At 34.4% G+C, this 20,435-nt stretch overlaps 1 protein-coding gene across 5 annotated transcripts in view; it reads left to right on the forward strand.

Annotated features, from left to right (window-relative positions):
* Positions 1-20,435, forward strand: part of FAM172A (family with sequence similarity 172 member A) — a 410,254-nt gene that overhangs the window by 16,967 nt on the left and 372,852 nt on the right. For 3 of the 5 annotated variants that reach the window (XM_032404002.1, XM_032404006.1, XM_032404004.1), the window contains exon 2: positions 16,077-16,200. The exons of 1 other annotated variant lie outside the window; for it this stretch is intronic. In XM_032404002.1, the coding sequence (XP_032259893.1) occupies positions 16,095-16,200 (106 nt within the window). In that variant the 5' untranslated portion in view covers positions 16,077-16,094. Of the gene's footprint in view, positions 1-10,452; positions 10,651-16,076; positions 16,201-20,435 lie in introns of those variants that run through there. One more of the 5 variants, XM_032404003.1, reaches the window with a different exon arrangement.

Genomic DNA, 20,435 nt, shown 5'->3' on the forward strand with positions numbered 1-20,435 from the left:
ATATACATTGGCTTTGTATTCTCTGACCTTGTTAAATTTGTTAACAGTAGTAGTTTTGTAGTTTCTCTGGGATTTTCCATGTTAACAGTCACATAAAATGCAATTAAAGATAGTTTTAGTTCTTTCTTCCAATCTCTGTGCCTCCTTTCCCCCCATTGCACTGAATAGTGACTTAAGCATTTGATGTGTAGGTCAGGCAGATTATTAGTGTATCCAGAGCTCACTCTATAATAAACTTATGAACCAAGCCAGTCAAATACTACATTTTATTTACCATATCCACATTTATTTCTCTCCATTCACATAATGGTAAATGTGGGTATTCATAAATTAATGGGCAAAGGCAATCAAATGCTGCATTTTATATACCCTATCCACATGTATTTCTTCTAGTACAGTTAATGGTGAAAGTGGGTATTCCTGCCTTGTTCCTGATCTCAGGAAGAAAGAACTTAGTTTTTCAACATTTTTGATTCTGTACTCACTACTCAGTGCTTTTGCAGTCATACTCTAGTCTACCCTGATAATTTGTCTTCTCTCAGGGGCGACACTCCTCTGATTTAGAGAACTTTCAGATGTTACCTTCTTTTGACACCAAGTATGATTGGAAAAGTAACTGCCTATGTGGTATTTAGAGTTTGCTATACGTCATTAAAATTAAAATGGAGAATTTAGATGTGGATAGGGTGCATATGTTATTTGATTGATTTTGTTCAGTAATTATATAGTAAACTTCGGAAAACATTGATAATCTGTCTGCCCGACATATAATGCCTAAAAGATCACAGATTCCTGAAATGAACCAGAGGGTTTCACATTCTAACTTGTAGTTATTAACTATTAGTACTCCATTCCTGCAACTGCCTTTTTCATACTGCTTTTGAATTTTAGGTAGAGATGCTTAGGGTGTGGAAGGAACACCATCCTCAATTTTTCACTACTATTAGTCTATGATTTTTCTACTCTCTTCCATTTACCTGGCATTGTGAAACCAAGTGCCTGGAATGGAAAATCAGAGTTGAAATGTCAGAATTTGTTACACTCAAATGTTTATATATGGTTCACGTGGTTTGAAATCCTGTGGTTCTTCCTTTTCCCTTTTATGAGCCAGTTTGCCAATATCTGTCACATATCCTGTATACGTAAAATAGCTAAGGTTGTTTACATGTTGACCTAATGGGAAAAGTTGCAGTGATATTTGGGAGGGATGTCTTTTTTCTCTTCTACTATTTGCCGTCTTCATTGAGAAAGTTCTCATTTGATCATTCTTGTACTTTGATTGAGTCATATAACTTTTAAAAGATAATAAATATTTTACATTTTCCATGCAGCTCTGTTTATGCATCCCTAAACTTTACTGGTCTAGTATGAATTTCAGAAGATTCTGAAATCCTAAAATTAGTCTTAAACTTAGGAAAAGATAGAAAGGTCTGCCTATGCCTCAACTCAATAATGAAGTGATACTGTGTTTTCTTATGGCTATTATTTTTTAGAGTGTATTGCTTCCTTCTGAATGAGACCCTGATTACAAGTATTATGTAAACCCTATGTTTCTATATGACTATTGTCCCTACTGTGTATTGTTTCTTTCTGAATAAGACCTTGACTGTAAACATTATCTAAATCCTACCATATCTTCTAATAGTATCAATTTTTATTATTTCAGTAATTAATCTAAATTAGCTACTAGGCCTCATTTGAAAGAGTATCATTTAGTATTACTTGTTTACTAAATTATATAAATACAGTTTCAAAAATGAAGTAAGGACTCATTTTTGCATTAGTTATCCTTACTTTCTCCATTTTGGGGGGATGTAATCCGCTTTTATAGGCTTTGATTATTTTGCAAACAAGCGCTATTTAAGACAACATTTATGAGCCCATTATATGCAAGAAATGCCAAGATGAGAAAGGCACAGTGCTTACCCTCTGAGAGGTGATATGACTTGTATATAGATGACTGTAATATAAAATGCAAAGAGCTAAATTTCATGAGGTATTTATGAGAGTACAGTATTTGAAGAAAGTATTTCAGGAATAGTAATTAGTGAATGAGAGATGTTTCAGAGTAGAAGAAATATTTCATGTCTTAAAATTTAAACTTTATTTTTAATTAAGCAGTGAATGTTATTTTGAAAGATATGGAAAAAACAAAATCTGAGCAAAACCAAGTAACACATTGTAGTAAAGATTACTCTAAAAATAAGAAAAGGTTTCTTCTTTAGAGAGTCTTAGACTATAAACATTAAAATGTATTTCTCTCAGAGCCCAGCCACCTTTTGTTTTCTCAAAGTGTTGGCCTAATAGCAGCTGCAGCACAATTTTTAAAGCAATAGTCACTTATGTTTGTTGTAGTTAATTTCAACCTTTCAACGCATATTTACCTATAGAATTATAGATCTAGTGGTTATCTTATTTATTAAGTGTCTGACTGCCTAAGACTTGTTTTGAATTTCTGCAGAACATTTGGGTGAGGTGGTTTTGTCTATGCTTTACATTATGTAATAACAAAACTTTGGTTTGTTTTTTTTTGTTGGTAAGTGAATACTTCAGGCATTTTTCCATATATATTTCCATATGTATTTTTCCATATATTTTCTATCCAGTTTTAAAGACATGTCAGTATTAGGAAGATCTAAATATTAAAACATATAAATTATGGGGCGCCTGGGTGGCTCAGTCGTTAAGCGTCTGCCTTCGGCTCAGGTCATGATCCCAGGGTCCTGGGATCGAGCCCCACATCGGGCTCCCTGCTCCGCGGGAAGCCTGCTTCTCTCTCTCTCCCACTCCTCCTGCTTGTGTTCCCTCTCTCGCTGTGTCTCTCTCTGTCAAATAAATAAATAAAATCTTTAAAAAAAAAAAAAAAAAAACATATAAATTAAGGGCCAGTTACACCATAAAATTAAAAAATTTTTTTTCCTTTTTACAGAAGTCCTAAAATAGTGAGTGTCCCTGTACCTTTAAAATATAAACAAAATTACAGTATTTTAGAAACATATCTTTGATATAGTATGTAGCTTTGTTAAATTTTTCTTTTGCACAAGTGTCTGAGTTAATATCATTTCCTTATTTTTGTTGTTGCCAGTTTTTTTTTAAATCCATTTTCTTGGTTTAGGTGCACCCTATTCACTTGAATACTTTTTCGGATGAATTTCTATGCCCCTCCAATGAATTTATTTCAGAGTTTAATCTGCACTTCATTTCTTTTTCTTCTGAATGTTTTTTTTTGTTTTTAAGATATTTTATTTATTTATTTGACAGAAATATAGTGAGAGAGGGAACACAAGTGGGGGGAGTGGGAGAGGGAGAAGCAAGCTTCCCACTGAGCAGGGAGCCTGATGTGGGACCTGATCCCAGGACCCTAGGATCATGACCTGAGCCAAAGGCAGATGCTTAACAACTGATCCACCCAGGCACTCCTCTTCTGAATGGTTCTTATTCAGAACTGGCAGTTTTGTTGACTCATTGATTAAATCGCAGTGGGATTCTTGAGTTTAAGAAGTCAACTCCAAAATATTGATTGTATAAGGCATCATTTTAAATGGGAAGGGATGTTGTTATATTTAGAATTGTTCAGGACTTTATACAAACCTGGTGTCTATTGTATAGTATTTAACCACTATTAAAATAGAAACGGGGATTGTGAAAGAGCTAGCTTCTATGCCCTTCCAGTTCTGTGATTTATGTTTTGAATCTTTATTTAAACTTGCTTTAAATAATATTTCTTTTAGTGATCTGTAAATGGCCAGCACTGGAGGCTCGAAGTGTGAGTATGTGTATGTATGTTTGTGTTTCTCTGTGTGTAAAGCCAGGTCTACATCAACAAATATTAAAATATATGAATATTTTTATTAGAAACTAAACGAAGCCCTTCAACTACATGAAGAACAATGCCACAAGTCAGATTTCAGGTAGGGACTAAGTAATACCTGAGGTGTTAGAGCAAAATTTGTGGACAGTATTTCAAATGAATAAAATATAAGCTTATTTAAAAGCAGATATAGGTCTTTAAGTATATAGTTTGACCAAACATTAGTGCTAATTCTTTGTTAGTCTAGGCAGCTTTATAATTTTCTTACTGCTAATTTGTGCACCAATAAAAGATGGTAGAATCAACATCTGTTTTTCAGTGAAAGGAAGTTTAACTCTCATGCAGAAAAAGCAGTGTTTTCAGCATTTGTCATTTAAACAAATAGAAATGAATTTAACAAAATGTTATGTTCAGACAAAGCACCAGTTAAAATATTTTATGCTTGTTATATTCTTATTCTAACATCAAGTCCTCCCTCCAGTGGCTGCTGTTACAGCATTTTCCTTTTTCACCTTATTTTGGAAAACAAGGAAAGATTACTGTTTTTTTCTCGGAATTAAAGCCCATTTTTGTGTCATGTTGAAAAACTGGCAGATGATACTCTGGGAAATAGTCTTTTGTGACTAGAGCCTATCTGTTAGTAGTCAAGGGGACAGATTATTCTTAATTGAATTCTTAGTCCTCATCTTTCATTTTCCAGTTGCTTATAACTGCCCTTTACGCTAGCATTAAAAAATTTTAATCACTTGTATATTCTCAAAGGCAAATTTTACTAGTTATACTTATTAGAGGCAATATACCAAACAATGAACAAAAGCATAAATGAGAGTTGATATTTTCAGAAATGCATAGTTATATTTTTAAGTATTTTATTATAAAGTTGTTGGATGTTATTTTTAATAGAAGTTTTAAAAAATATTTACAGTTTATCTTTTTAAATAGCTGGTACCAAAGCTTTTGAGGAAATCAGTTTTTATTCAGAATATTAGTTCCATTTCAAAACAGGGAACGAATCAATTGGATTTTAGTGATAGCTTATTTGGTTGATATATAACTGCTCTGAAGTTTACTCAATACCTGTTTATTCTTTTGCCTTATGACTGCTTCTACTAGGATTTATTCACCAGCAGGACACCCAAATTTCTGACTAATTAGATGAGACTGGACTCTCAACATTACAATTAGAGGAAAATGCACCAAAGAGCAAATTATAGAAGGCAGCACTACTAAAATTAGTTATATTCTTTTTTTTAATGCTTTTCTTTATCATTTATATAAAAATATATTGTTGATAAATTAAAAAAATACATGCAGCTAGGGCCTATGTGTGATTGTGTGTATATTATATACTGATTCACAAGTGGCTACCCTATGTGTAATGCTTATGCAGGTTATAAACATAATGATATAATGAACAGCTGTAAATTCACTCAATCCAAGAATCAAAGCACTGTCAATAACTAAAATTGACTTATGTGTCTCTCCCCATCTCATGCCCTTCCCACTTCCCAGAGAGAAACACTATTCTGAATTTTGTGTTTTTCTCTTGATTTTTTTTTTTTTTACTAAACTGTGATACCTGTAAATTGTTTTAGTTTAGTTTGTTTTTGAGCTCTGTATAAATAGTATTATATTGTATGTAGTTTCCTGAGACTTAGTTGTTAACTCATTATTTGAAAATTTGGAAACTTATCCATATTTTTGAGTGTGGCTGTGGTTTATTCACTTTCACTACTATATAGTGTTCATCTCTATTAATATATTACAGTAGATTTGCCCTCCTATAATTGGAGAACAGCCCTTTCCAGTTTTGGTTGCCAGACTCTAAGATGGTCCCCAATGATTTTTTCTTCTTGATATCCATGCCTTTGTGTAGACCCTTCCTGCATTGAAAAGGGTTGCCCTCTGTGCCAGTTCAGTGTCAAGGAAGTGATGATGAGACTTTGGCAGCTTTCCCCTTGCTCTCGTGGCTCTCTCTCAGAAGTCATGTCATGGTGATCCTCAAGCAGACCTCTGAAGAAGCCCATATGGGAGATAATGAGGCTTTTAACAACAACCGGTATCAATAATTTATCTGTGTGAGTGAGTCACCTCTAGCTCTAGCCAGGCCTTCAGATGATTGCAGACCTGGCCAATATATCTTAACTGCAACCTCATGAGTCGGATTCAGAACCATCCAGCTGGGCTGCTCTGAAATTTGTGATCTACAGAAACCATGAGAGATTATGATAAGTGTTTATTATTTTTGGCAACTACATTTTGAGGTAATTTGTTATGCACTTATAGATAATGAGTAAACTGGCTTTTGTGAAGACATGAATATTTTGTGAACATTACACACCTGTCTCCTGATGTGCATGTACAAGACCAAGTAATGAACAAAGATAGGAGATTGTTGGATTAAGATGATAAGAATGTTTAATTTGGTAATCTCATGCCAATTTTTCTAAAGTTTTTACCCTAATTTATATTTCATGGTTTGTTTTTATGGTGGTTGAAATTTTTTTTAAGTTTGTATGTTTGTTTGTTTGTTTGTGTATGTAGTCTCTACACCCAGTGTGAAACTTGAATTTACAAACCCAAGATCAAGACTCACATGCTCTTCTGACTGAGCCAGCCAGATGCCCCTACTAATTTATATTTTGATCAGCAGTGTGAATAAGAATCTTCCTCAAACTCCATTCTTTTTAACTTTTGGTATTGTCAGGTTTCTTAATTTTTTCTAGTCTAGAGAGTGTAAAATAACATCTCATCACATTTTTATTCCTTGCCCCAACATCAAAACAGTAGTCTATATTTTTCCCTAAAAGTTTAAAGTTTTGCTTTATGCCCTTAGTGCATTCAAAATTGATCTCTATGTATGGAGTCAGGTAGGTATCTTTTCTTTTCTTTCTTTCTTTTTTTTTTTTTTTTAACTATATAGTTAATCAGTTGTCCCAATTATTGAGAAGTCCATCCTTTCCCCAGTGATATGTTAGTATCATCTGTGTCACATAAATCTGTTATGTGGATCTGTTTTATAGTTCTCTTCTATAGATCAGTTTATTTATTCCAATACTAATGACTTACTGTGTGAGTTATGGTGATACCTAATAAGGCAACTCTTCTATAATATTCTTCTTCTTTAGGTGTGTCTTAGCTATTCTTGGCTGTTCTTCTATAGAACATTTTGTATTAATTTTTCAAGTTCTGTTGGGTTTGAATGGAATTATATTGAATCCATTTATCAGAGGAAAACTGATATCTTTACGGTATTGGGTTTTTCTCTGAATATGATATATCTCTTCATGTATTTCAGTCTTCATTAATGTCTTTCAATAACATTTTATCATTTTGTGCATATAGGTTTAACACATCTTTTGTTAGATTTATTCTTAATATGTAGGTTTTTATCTTTTGCATTTATAAATGATGTCTTTTTTAAAAAACTATGCTTTATAACTGTTTTTTTAATAACTGATGTTGGTGGTATTTGTAAATACACTTTATTTTTATATATAAATCACTTTAGCCATCTTGCTGAATTCTCTTTTTATTCCTAATAAAAGACTTAAATATTCTTGTTTTTTGATTCTAGAAAATCTTGTTTCTTGGCTCTTATTTTGTTTTGTTTTTGTTTTATATAGTCATATTATCTGCAAATAAAAACTTCCCCTTTTCTTTTTTTTTTTTTTTTAAGATTTTATTTATTTATTTGACAGAGAGAGACACAGCGACAGAGGGAATACAAGCAGGGGGAGTGGGAGAGGGAGAAGCAGGCTTCCCGGCGAGCAGGGAGCCCGATGCGGGGCTCGATCCCAGGACCCTGGGATCATGACCTGAGCCGAAGGCAGACACTTAACGACTGAGCCACCCAGGCGCCCCAAAACTTCCCCTTTTCAATCCTGATACATTTTCATTTACTTTTCCATATTTTATTATACTAGTAGAACCTCTAGAAAACTTTGATTAGAAGTGGAAATAGTAAAGTGGTAATGATGGACATTCTTTTCTGGTACCTGATTTTAAAGAGAATGTTTTTAATATATTACTATGAAGAGCAGTTTTACCGTATTTCTGTTTTGTTTTGTTGAACCTCTTTATTATGTAAAGGGTGTTCCTTTTTTCTTACTTTGCTATGAGTTCTCTTCCAAAAATGAATCTTTTTGGGTTTTATTGAATTTTATCAAATACTTTTTCTGCAGATATTGTTTCTTCCTTTATGATAATTTAGTGAACAGCATTTGTAGATATTCTGAGTTTTGTAATGTACCTTCTAAGTTTAGTTATTCTCAACAGGAGGGTCACTCAGGGGACATAGCTATAATGTTGGAAGTGAAGTCTAGTTGTAAAATTGTTGACTCTCATGATCAGTGGAAGGGATTCTACCACTTTGTGCTTATGTAGACAATAGTAATGAGAGCCATCTGGCATAGTGTTTAAGCATAGGTCTAGTAACATAAATGTCTTAACATTCCACAAAGTGCCCTTGTGCTGACGACTTCAGTGCCACCAGAGTTAATTTCCTGTAATTAATAGTGTGGCTAAGTAAGGGTTGTCTTTGTTGGGGAAAAAATATTTTACAGAAGCCAAGAGGGTTCAAAGCCCTTTGCTTTTAGAGCAAGAGAATTTTATTGTCCCAAGTCCTTTGTTAATTTAGGCAAGGTATGAATTATGTGTATTGTTTTCTGAATGAAGTAAATAACCACTGTAACTAATATGGTAGTTTAAAGTATTGACTTGAGATTTCACATTCCTAGCTCTCTTTTTTTAAGATCAGATTTTGTAGTATCACAGCAATATAGAGCCTTCCCAGATCTTTCTGAATTCATTGCCTGTTGGTTCCACGATTGGGTGTTGTTGAAATATGGTACGAACATGAAATTCTAGAAAGTACTATCACTTTATAAAGAATTGGGAAATTCTAGAAGTGAAAAAAAATCCATTCTGAAGGCACTTAAATGAGAACATTACTCGTACTTAACACATTTAGGTAAAATCAGGCTTCACAGAGATTTTTCCCCTTAAATAATACAACAAGGAATGCACTGTCAGTAGACACTGATTATGAGTGGTACTTAAATGTCTTATTTGCAGTACAATTGTGATCTCCACAAAGCTTAACTTTACCTTTAAACTTTATTGCTGGTGTTATTAGTATAGTTTACTGGCATTAAGAGTAAATTGCTTGATTATATGCTTAAATTTTTCTGTTTTTGTTTGTATAGCAAATGGTATGTTTCTAACTTTGAAGTAAGTTAATACAATATGTGGGATCGATTCTGATAATAATGATTAATAATAATAATAATAAAGCAGTTATTATTAAATTTCATTCCTTGTTAGAAATTGGATAAAATTGGGGTGTTATTAAGTGGTATATGGTCAAGGAATTAACTAAATCATAACCAAAGTAAATCAGTGCATCATTGGAAGGGGTATGTAAGGAATAGTGACAGGCCAGGGAGGCAAATTACCATTGACAGAGAACCTGCAATGCACAGAACTAGAAGCAGCTGGACTAAAGCACTGTGATTTACAAAAACTTTATATATAACGTTTTCCTTTTATACCTAGGAAATACTGAGTTTGCCCCTAATGTCTAGGTAGAGCAGGTTCCTAGCCTAGCTCTGGTGGGAGGGATAGTAGGGTGGTAGGGACATTGGAAGAGAGAAGTTCTTTAAATGAGTCTGCCTAAAATCCACTTAGCACTCTTGTTTCATAAAAGGAATAGAGAAGAGTGCGTGAAAGGGGCAAGCCTTTTCCCTTTCTAGACTGTGCCTTGACATTTGGCATTATAGTTGTAGAGAAGAGATGGAAAGAGAGAACCATTTAATACACAGTGAGGTACACTCTTCCAGTGTATCTCTTTTGGACTATTGGAATCATCACCTCAAAAAGAAACCTCATACCCATTAGAAGTCACTCTTTACTCCCTACCTCCAACACCCAAAACACAATAATCTACTTTCTCTTTCTGTGGATTTGCCTATTCTTGTCATTTCATATAAATGGAATTATCTGTGGTCTTTTGTAGCTGGTTTCTTTCACTTAATGTTTTGAAGATTATTCATGTTGTAGCATTTATCAGTACTTCACTTTTTATTAATGAATAATATTCTTGTGTATGGATATACCATAATTTATCTAATCATCACTTGGTAGACATTTACTTTCTGGGAATTATGAATAATGCTTTTAGGAACATTTGTGTATAAGTTTTGGTGTGGACATGTGTTTTCATTTTTCTTGGATATATACCTAAAGTGGAATTGCTAGGTCATGTGGTAAATCTGTTTAACATTTTAAGGAACTGCTAAACTTTTCTAAAATGGGTATATACCAATCTATATCCCAGCTAACAATGTATGAGGATTTCAATTTCTCTACATTCTCACCAATACTTGTTATTGTCTTTCTTGTTGATTATAGCCATGCCTTAGGGTGTGAAGTGGTATCTTATTGTTGTTTTGATTTTCATTTTCCTAATGACTAGTGATGCTGTTCATATCTTTTTTGTGCTTTTTAGTCATTTTCTTTGGAGAAATGTGTACTCATATCCTTTGTTCATTTTTTAAATTAGGTTATTTGTCTTTATTGTTGAGTTGCCAGAATTCTTTATATATTCTGGATACATCTTGTCTCTTAACATATGAAAATTTTTTTTACTTTCAGAAAAAAGTATTTAGAAAAGTACATTGTCACAGCTTGAATTTTTCAGAAGCAGATGCTGAGATAAATTTGGAGTGCAAGATGTTTATTAAAGATCAACACTTAGGAAAAGAAGGAGGACAACAGGATTGGTTGGAGAGAGAAGTTGAACTTAATGCAGGTCTGACAAAACCTCCACCAACCTGATGGTGAGCTCTGGAGCAAATATTGCCTGTCAGAGTTGTCTGCATTAGTCTGAAATGGCGGGGCCTTCATATTCCCACTTGACTCAGTTAGTGACTAAGCCAGTCAGCCTGGGAAAGGCATGATTTTGAGTGAGGCAACTCTCAGCATCTAAGGCAGACTCTGAAGTGGGGGAAAGTGGGACGCTCTTTGCTAACTGTACTCCCTGCCTCTGAGCAGCAAGTTCCCCTTGAAGGGGGCATCTGGGGTTTGGGTTCACCTTAGTGTCTATCATATGCATATTATATTTTAAAATCTAAGTTGAACCTTGAGTTCACATAATTTAGCAGAGATGCTGGTAAGCATATATATGGAATGAGAAAATTTGATGTAGGCTTTGCAAGTAAGTTACTACTGCTATTTCATAGTATTGGCTACTTTGAAATCTTATGAATATAGTAGTTTCTGCTAGTTTAATTTGGCCTGGAGTTATGTATATTAATAATATTGTTTATGTTTTATTGTTTATGTTTACCATAGAATTCAAAGTCTCTGAAGTAGCTTATGTGACATTTATACTTGACCCATATAAAAGAGGCTATTTGTTTGAGATACTCTGTTTTTCCAAAGTTTTGAGCATATCTTTTTGAGAATTATTTTGTCCTCAGCCATAGCTCTGCTATTTCTGCTCCATATTATGAAAACTTCATAAAAGACTGCTTAAATTCCCTTTTTTCTTTTTAGGGGCTTCAAAATCAAGAATTATCTTAGTCCTTGTTTAATTTCTTAGTTTGAGTTTTAGCATTGTTTTGAAGATATTCTAAGGATTTCATTCTAGCCTTGTTGAGCTTGTCTTTTTGCTGGGCACAAAGCAATGTGAAAATTACCCAGGTGACTTCCAGTTTTGGAACCTGTTAAAAAGGCACAGTAGTGCATTATCAGTTTCTTCTAAAATCTTTGTATTTGGCATTCCTTAACTTTTGACTCTTTCTCTTAGACATTTGATTTACCAAAGTATTGTGAGGAATGATGAGGAGTAATTTTTATCAATCTTAACTCTGAACAGCAAACCAAATAGACTGAGACAATTTTGGTCGACATGTTTCATCTCTATATAATTAACTACGTCCATCTTGCTCAGACTCCAAATTGTAATACTTCCTGATAATATAAATTAATACACAAAAATGAAAACTTTCTATAGCATAAACTGTAAATTGAAACTGGAATACTTTAAGTAATTTGACTCCACCATGCAGGTAGAGGGAGCTCATAAGAGCTTCTAAGTAGGAGTTAGAAGACCGGAGTTAGAATCCCCTTACCGTCTGGGATGCCTGAGCCAGGTTATTTAGCTTTTCAAAGCTCAGGATACTTCTGAGTAATAGGGATATTTTGACTGTAATTTGAGTAGATCTTTTGGTTTCTCGAAACTCTCTGTACCAATTCACTCACTGTACTTTCTTCCACAAGTTGGCTACTATTTGCTGGATTTCCAGAGCCTGACTTAGTAAGCATAGATTCTTTGAGCTCCAAAGGTCGTAGGGAATTAACCCAGTTTTACTTGTCTTGTGATATATGTTATACTTTCATCATTGTATTCAGAATGTGAGGTGGAAAGGCCTTCTATTGCAAAATCATCTATATCTAGTTCCTATTTAATACCTACCTAAAAACAAACAGACGTAGAAAACTTAGGCGTCTGTGTATTTTCCTATACATATTATAAGTGCTCATGCCATATTTTGAGCAAACAGGACAACTAAGAAATATTCTACTGTTTCATGTTTTGAAATGCTGACTGGATAAAGATTACAGATGACAAGTTATTTATAGCTTTATTTATACATGGTGGATTCTCTGTTGGAATCATAGGAGGAAAGAAGATATGATAATTGCTTTGTGTAGTTCACAGAATGAAATTGCAAACTGAGATGTTTTGAATCTAGTTTATACTATAACCATTTCTAGGAAACCATATTTAAACAGCACTGGTTATCATGAAGTATACAACATGTCAACTGTGTCCCAATTCACGTCAGTAAAAACCTTCTACCACTTTATTCCCTATAACCTAACCTCCATCAGATAATACTAAATAAACTATGTTGAGTGCACATATTAATATATATCAAATGTATCAGACGGCTTGCTGGCTGCATTTTCAGTAGTGTTTATCTGTGGTCATGCAGGTTATAACTCTGAATTTTTATTAGGAAAACTAAATTGAGAATTTATAATGTTCCTGATTTAGCTTCACCAGCTGTGCCACAGCCATGGAAAATAACTCGAGAGGGTAAAAATCTAACAGTGAATAAGAGAGCAACAGACAAATTGCTTTTGCTTCATGCTTACCTGCTTTGCATCTGCTGCTAGAATGTTTAGGATCACAGATAATAATTAGTAGTCTCTTAACTTGTATATCATCACTTCAGTAAATTACAACATGTATTTTTTGGTTATCTCATATAAAATAAGAATATGATTATTAATTGCTGTGAGAATCTTGAGAATCTTCAAAATGACTCTTTAAAATGTGCATCTTCTTTTTTTCCCATCTATCTTTTACTCATTCATTTTTAAATTCAACAAGTACCCAGTGAGTTCTAAACATGCCAGACATGTGCTAGGGACAGACATGGTACCTGTCCTCAGGGAGATCAAAATCTAAAGGGGGAATGTGTTATTAAACATTGTACAGTATTTAGAGCTTTTTTCCCAGGTTTTTTTTTTTTTTGAGATATAATTGACATTTAATACTGTGTAAGCCTAAGGTGTACAATGTAATGATTTATATAGGTATATATTGCGAAATGATTCCACGATAAAGTTGATTAACATATCCGTCACCTCACGTGGTTAACCATCTTTGTGTGTGTGTGTGTGATGAGGACTTTTAAGATCTACTCTCTTAGCAGTTTCCAAGTATGCAATGCAGGATTGTTAATTGCAGTCACTATGCTGTACACTAGGTCTCCAGAACTTTAAAATGTGAATCTTGAAAATTATTTTAGCACCAAAAATATTTTATAATGTCACTCATTAAAACAGTCACAATGAAATAATAGTATAAATCATTCTGTTTAGAAATCAGACAATTTGGAGCCAATGAAAAATAACCTAACTGCTTATATTTTAGAAGAAATACTGGGTTGGCAGAGGGATATAGTGAACAGTGCAAGAAGTCCCTGTAGATAGTTAATTTAGTTGTGGAATTGTTAACAGAGAGCAGTGCATGGGGTCTCTCATTATGAACATTTCTCTTCAGTTTCTGCTATAGGATGGTGTATAATAGGGAGTTGCTGGTAAAACCTGTGCACAAACTTGTGGGACTTGACAGATAAGACTAATATCCTACATATGAATAGATAAACCTTACAAATAATGCTTTTTTATGACAGTGATATAATTATCAGTTTAGGTCTTACATATTTTATAAGGAGCTATTTTGACAGTTTGTTTTGGTAGCTAGAGAGTTAGGCCCCCACCTGGGCCGTGACCTTGTCTCTTTTAACTCACCACTGCACCCTGGTATCTTACACATCACCCACCATACAAACTACAAGAGTTTCTTGAAGGAATGTAGACACATTGTAGTCCTATAGATTTATAGAGTTTTCAGTTACCTGTTCATAGAAAAAAAATAGCAACCTCTTCCCCGCTAAGTGAGAATGCCTTCCCAGTCAAAAATATTCTCATATTTTAGTTATTCCTATTAGAAAACCTCCGTTGACAAACAGAGTTACTGCTAGTAATAGCAATGATCAGCTATACGTACCTTCTATAACACTAATTCTTGAGCTACATTTGATAAATGAGGAAACTGAAGATTTTGGGTATTGTTTTGTCCCTGGCCACAGAGCTATTATTAAATGGTGAAGCCATGATACATTTATAACAATTAAAAAATATATAAGCCAGCATACCTTGAGCACTTAATTACACATCAGGTACTATGCTAAATATTTTACATTTAGCCTCACTGTAACAGTATGAGGGAAACATGATTATCATTGCCATTTTTCATATTTGAAAATAAGGGACAGAGAAGTGAAATAATTTGTCAAGGGTACATGTAGTTAATGGTGAAGCCAGAAGGTCTATCCTCTTATACCACCCCCCATACCTCCAGTTAGAATTGAGATAAGGGCAATATGATTTATGACTCTTTGGAACATTCATAGTTTAAAAATATTTTCAGTGTTATTTATACTTTTTTTAAAAGATTTTATTTATTTATTTATTTATTTGACAGAGAGAGAGAGAGAGAGAGAGAGCACAAGCAGGCAGAGTGGCAGGCAGAGGGAGAGGGAGAAGCAGGCTTCATGCTGAGCAGAGAGCCTGGGACGCTGGGATCGTGACCTGAGCCGAAGGCAGACGCTTAACTGACTGAGTCACCCAGGCACCCCTCAGTATTGGTTTTTTAAAAATATTTTCTGCTATACTCTGTTGATTATGAAAATGCCTCAGTTTTTAAAGATAATTATAAAATATTCCTCTGAATGGAAACTGAGGTTTGCTTTGTGGATAGCAAATAAATTGGGTTCCTCAATCAAGGAATATTCAGTTTCATTTTATTGTTGTCATGAATGTAGTTTTTATATAATTTCATTAACAGTCGTGGATTGACTAAATTAGTTTAATTTTTTCCATTGTGTTGCATTTTTGTCTTTTAAACTTTAGGAATAGTGGGGTTTTTTTTGTTTTTTGTTTTTGTCTTCTGTCTTTTTTTTGTCTTTGATGGTTTTGGGAATAAACCATCTATTTATAGTGTAAATGCCTTCCCTTTGGCCAAAATAGAGCAGAATTAGATTTTTAACGAATCATAATTTTATATTATGATTGTTTACTGGAGTGCCATTTATAGAGAATGGCTTCCAGACATTGAATTTGACATAGTTTCATTTTTTAAAGGGCTAATTTTCTCCCTTAAAGTTGTATTTTGAATTACACCAGAGGTAACTTAGTTACTTTATATGTATTTTTCTCCTTCTGACTGACTGTTTTGGAAGGAAGACATTCTGACCTTGTAATTGGCACATGCTTATAGTTTATTTTAAAGGAAATTTCAGGCTTTTAAAACTACCTGAAGATATTTTTTAAAAAACATTAGATGATAGAGAACTAAACTTACATAGTAAATTTAGCTAAATTAAATGCAGTGACTTTAGGTATCTGTATGTATAAGGTATTGTGTTTGGTGACACGAGAGATATAAAGATGACAAAAACTTGATACCTCCATCCTGGGGCTTGTAATCTGTTAGCTGACCCAGACAAATACATAAATAACTATAATGCAAGGCAGGCTACGATAAGTACTATGGTATAGGCATCAACAAAGTACAGTGGGAAATCAGAATAGAGAAATTAATCCCAACTGGGAGGATCTAGGAAGTTCTCATGGAATAGGTAGGATTGAGTAGAGCTTAATTTATTGCTTTCATTCATTCTAGACTGTCTTCTGAAGATTGATGTCTATTTCCTTGAGCTCTTTAATTTTGTTGCCAATTTGGATAAGCATGGCACAAATCCAACAGGGAGGTCCAGATGAAAAAGAAAAGACTACAGCACTGAAAGGTACATACTTAATTTGCTTTTTCAGGGTATTTTCATTGTGCCTAATGAAGGCACAGGAATATTTAGGTGATCGTCCATTCATTTCAATTCTAAAATAAGAATGTGAGTATTTAATCCATTTGTAATTCTTTGTATTCCTCATAACAACTCTTTCAGTATCTGAGATGTAGTATGTACTCAGTAAATAAATCACAGAATCATGTAATTTTATAACTGTAGGAATTCATAAGCCTTTTCTTATCCAAAATCATATATTTAATGGTAAAACTAACACTGTACGTCTCTTGAGTTAAGACTATTGCCTTTATCATAGTTTGTTGATCAGAATGTCATGCTAGGCTAGGAAAATGATCTGCCTAATAATCCAGTATTCTATCTTTGTGGCATTAATTAGGGATTTTTTTTTTCTAAAGATTTTTTATTTATTTATTTGAGAGAGAGAGAACGAGAGACAGAGAGCATGAGAGGGAGCAGGGTCAGAGGGAGAAGCAGACTCCCTGCTGAGCAGGGAGCCTGATGTGGGACTCGATCCCGGGACTCCAGGACCATGACCTGAGCCGAAGGCAGTCGCTTAACCAACTGAGCCACCCAGGCGCCCAAATTAGGGATATTTTTTGAAAGGCTCAACATGTTAACACCTCAGAGTGAATCTACCCTAGACTTTCTTTGGGTATTTTGAGTTCTAGACTTTTTTTTAAGTCTGCAGGCTAAAAGAATTTTACTCCTAAAATAAGTGTGCTTTGTTGAACTGAAAGATCTCTTCAACGGATTTTCTAAATATTGAGATGCCAACTATGCCAGATAATGAGTCTCTTTACTTGTTCAATGTAGAGTCTTTGTGGTCTTCATGATGCTTTGTAGGTAATGTCCCAGCCCATCTTGACTGCAGCCATTTTTCTGAATCCCTCACTGCTATCCTACCCTGCTTTATGAGGCTGGATGATGAAGATACCTCAAGAATCTCTCCTACTACCTTTTCTCTCTTTTCATGAAAGCCTAAACCATGTATATGATAAAGCAGCCAGTTTCTTAGCTTACAATTTGCCTCATCTTGTCCCTGCTTTTAGAGCCAATGTTCTATCAAGGGGGTGGTGTAACTAGCCCTTACCTTCAAAAATGGAAAATGGCTAAGAGCATTGCTTTCTCCTCACAAATGTGAGAGACGATGATGTATTGGATTAGGGTGGTAGCAAAGAGGATGATGACAGATTCTGGTTATGTTTTGAAGGAAGAGATGACATGATTTTCTGTTGGATTAGACATGGGATGTTAGAGGAGAAATCAAGATAAATTTGAAGGTTCTTGGCCTAAAAAGCTCTAAGTTAGATGCTGTGTATTAAGAAAACTGGGAAAGCAGGTTGTGGTGATGGGTAGTGAAAAGCAAGAGTTAGGTTTTAGACATATTAAATATTAAACTGAGATGCCACTTAAACAGAAAGGTAGAAAAGTTCAGTATGGAGTTTGGGAGAGCATTTGGGTTAGAGATAAAAGTTCTAGGAATCATTAGCATGGACGTAATATTTAAAGGACCAGAGGTCCTAATTGAGATCACCAGGGATGTCAGTATAGACAGAAAAGAGATCTGAAGATTGAACCCTGGGGCATCTCAGCTCTAGGGTCAGGAAGATGAAGAGGAACCAGCAAAAGAAGCTGAAAATGAATTTCTAGTAAAATAGGCTAAGAACCAAGAGCAAGAGAGAGATCCTGAACACCAAATGAAGAAAATGGGAGTAATTCATTCAGTTATGATAATGATTCAGGTTAGACAAGGACTGAGAAATTACTTTTAGATTTGATGACGTGGAGGTCATTGGTGATCATCACAAAGAGCTGTTTTCACGAATTGGTGGAAATGAAAGCTATACTGAAGAGCTTCCTTATAAAATGGGAAAAGAGGAATTAGAGACAGCTATGGACAATCCTCTAGAAGGTTTCAGTGTATGCTTGTATGCTGCTGGAAATGACTAGCACTCTCAGAGTAATGATTGATTTAGGAGAGAGGACAAGGAATGTGTGTGAGTTTCTTTCTAAATAGACTCACTGGGTTTCCTAAATAGATTTTGTGCATCTTCAGCCTTACTCGATAATGTGAAAATTACATTTTCCAAATAGTCGTTCCAATTTCCACTTCCTCAAGCAATATATAAGAGTTTACATAGGTCTTCTGGATTTTAAAGCTACTACAATTATGTAAAAAGAGTATGGATAGGGTCTAAAGATGGAATTGTCTGGATTCGAATTCAGGTGTTTGTACTTACCGTGAACTAGCTACTTAGCTTCTCGGAATTCATTGGTACTATAGGAATAAGAGTGCCTGGTACATGTGAGCTTATAACAATTAATGAAGGAGTTAAACTGGAAATACTAGAAAATAAAGTGGCAGTGCATAGCAAAGTATATTTAGAACAAAGTGTCAAACTGAATTAAACTTATCTTTAAAGAAATCTACTTATTAGTTTTATCTTTTATGGACTATGCTTTTAGTGTCATGTCTATGCATCCTTTGCCTAACCCTGGTTTGTGAAGATTTTCTTCTGTGTTTTCTTCTAAAAGTTTTATAATTTTAGATTTTACACTTAAATTAATGATACATTTTGAGTTAGTTTTTATATAAGGTAGGAGATCTAAGTCAAGTTGTGTGTTTTGTTGGTTGGTTTTTTGGGACCTGTTAATGTCTATTTGCGCCAGCGCCATTTGTGAAATAGAGTATCTTTCCACCATGGAATTACTTCTTCCATCTTTGTCAAAAATGAATTGGGTATATTTGGGTGTTTGGGTGGCCTTGTTTTGGGTTCTCTGTTTTGCTCCATGGATCTGTGTCTGTCTCTTCTTTAATATCACACTCAATTGATTACTGTGCTAGTATATCTTAAACTCGAGTAGAGTGATTCTTCCCATTTTATTCTTTTTCAAAATTGTTTAACTATTAGCTATTCTAGGTTGTTTGCTCTTCCATATAAATTTTAGAGTAAAATTATATCTGCAAAAAATATACTGAAATTTTGATAAGAATTATATTTAAACCTATAGATGAATATGGGGAAAATTGACATCTTTATTGCGTCTTTCAAACCATGACATGGTAGGTCTCTCATTTATTTAGATCTTTGATGTCCTTCATCAGCATTTTGTAATTTTCAACATGTAAGTTGTAAACATTTGTTATTAGATTTATACATAAGTTTTAATTATTTAGAGTGATTATAAACAGTGTTGTGTTTTTAATTTCAGTTGCCACATGTTTACTGATATTTTATGGAGATATAATCAAGTTTTATGTGTTGATATTATATCTTACGAGTTTCCTAGAGTCATTTAATAGTTCTAGGAATTTGGGGGGTAGATTCCTTGATATTTGATTATGTAAACCATCATGTCATTTGCACATTGGACAGTATGCCTTTTATTTCCTTTCTTACTTTTTTTGTACTTGCTAGGATTCCTAATACTATAACATAGTAAGAATAGTGAGAAAATGGACATTCTCTCCTTGTTCACCAGGGGTAATAGTGAATGGTGACACTCCCATTTTACCCCTTTATTTTTAGACCTGTAAATTATGGCTAGGGGGAAACAGCTGACATTGGACACTGATTCTGAGTATGTACAGCCTTCTGGAGAATCTTGCTCAGCCCAGCAAGGTTCTCTCACCTCGCTGGCAATGTAATGAATCTTCAAAAGGCCATTTCACCATTCTCTCAAACTAGCTGTTTCAGGATAGTGGGGAAAATGGTAAGACCAATGAATTTCATGAGCATGGGACCATTGCTGCCTGTCTTTTGCTGTGAAGTGAGCTCCTTGATCAGAAGCAATGCTATGTGGAATACCATGATGGTAGATAAGGCATTCTGTAACTCCACAAATAGTAGATATGGCAGAAGCATTACATGTGGGGAAGACAAATCTGTAGTCAGAGAAAGTGTCTATTCCAGTAAGAACAAAATGTTGCTTTTTTTTTTTTTTAAAGATTTTATTTATTTATTTGTCAGAGAGAGAGAGCACAATAAGGGGGAGCGGCAGGAAGAGGGAGAAGCAGGCTCCTTGATGAGCAGGGAGCCCGATGTGGGACTCAATCCCAGGACCCTGAGCCGAAAGTAGACATTTAACCCACTGAGCCACCCAGGCATCCCCAGAATGTTGCTTCTTTCATGATGGAAGTGGTCTGATGTAATCCACTGTGACCAGGTAGCTGACTGATCACTTTCGGGAATGATGCCATATTGGCTTAGACTAAG

Source organism: Phoca vitulina, unplaced genomic scaffold (genome assembly GCF_004348235.1).
Source record: "Phoca vitulina isolate PV1807 unplaced genomic scaffold, GSC_HSeal_1.0 scaffold6, whole genome shotgun sequence".
Classification (NCBI taxonomy): Eukaryota; Metazoa; Chordata; class Mammalia; order Carnivora; family Phocidae; genus Phoca; species Phoca vitulina.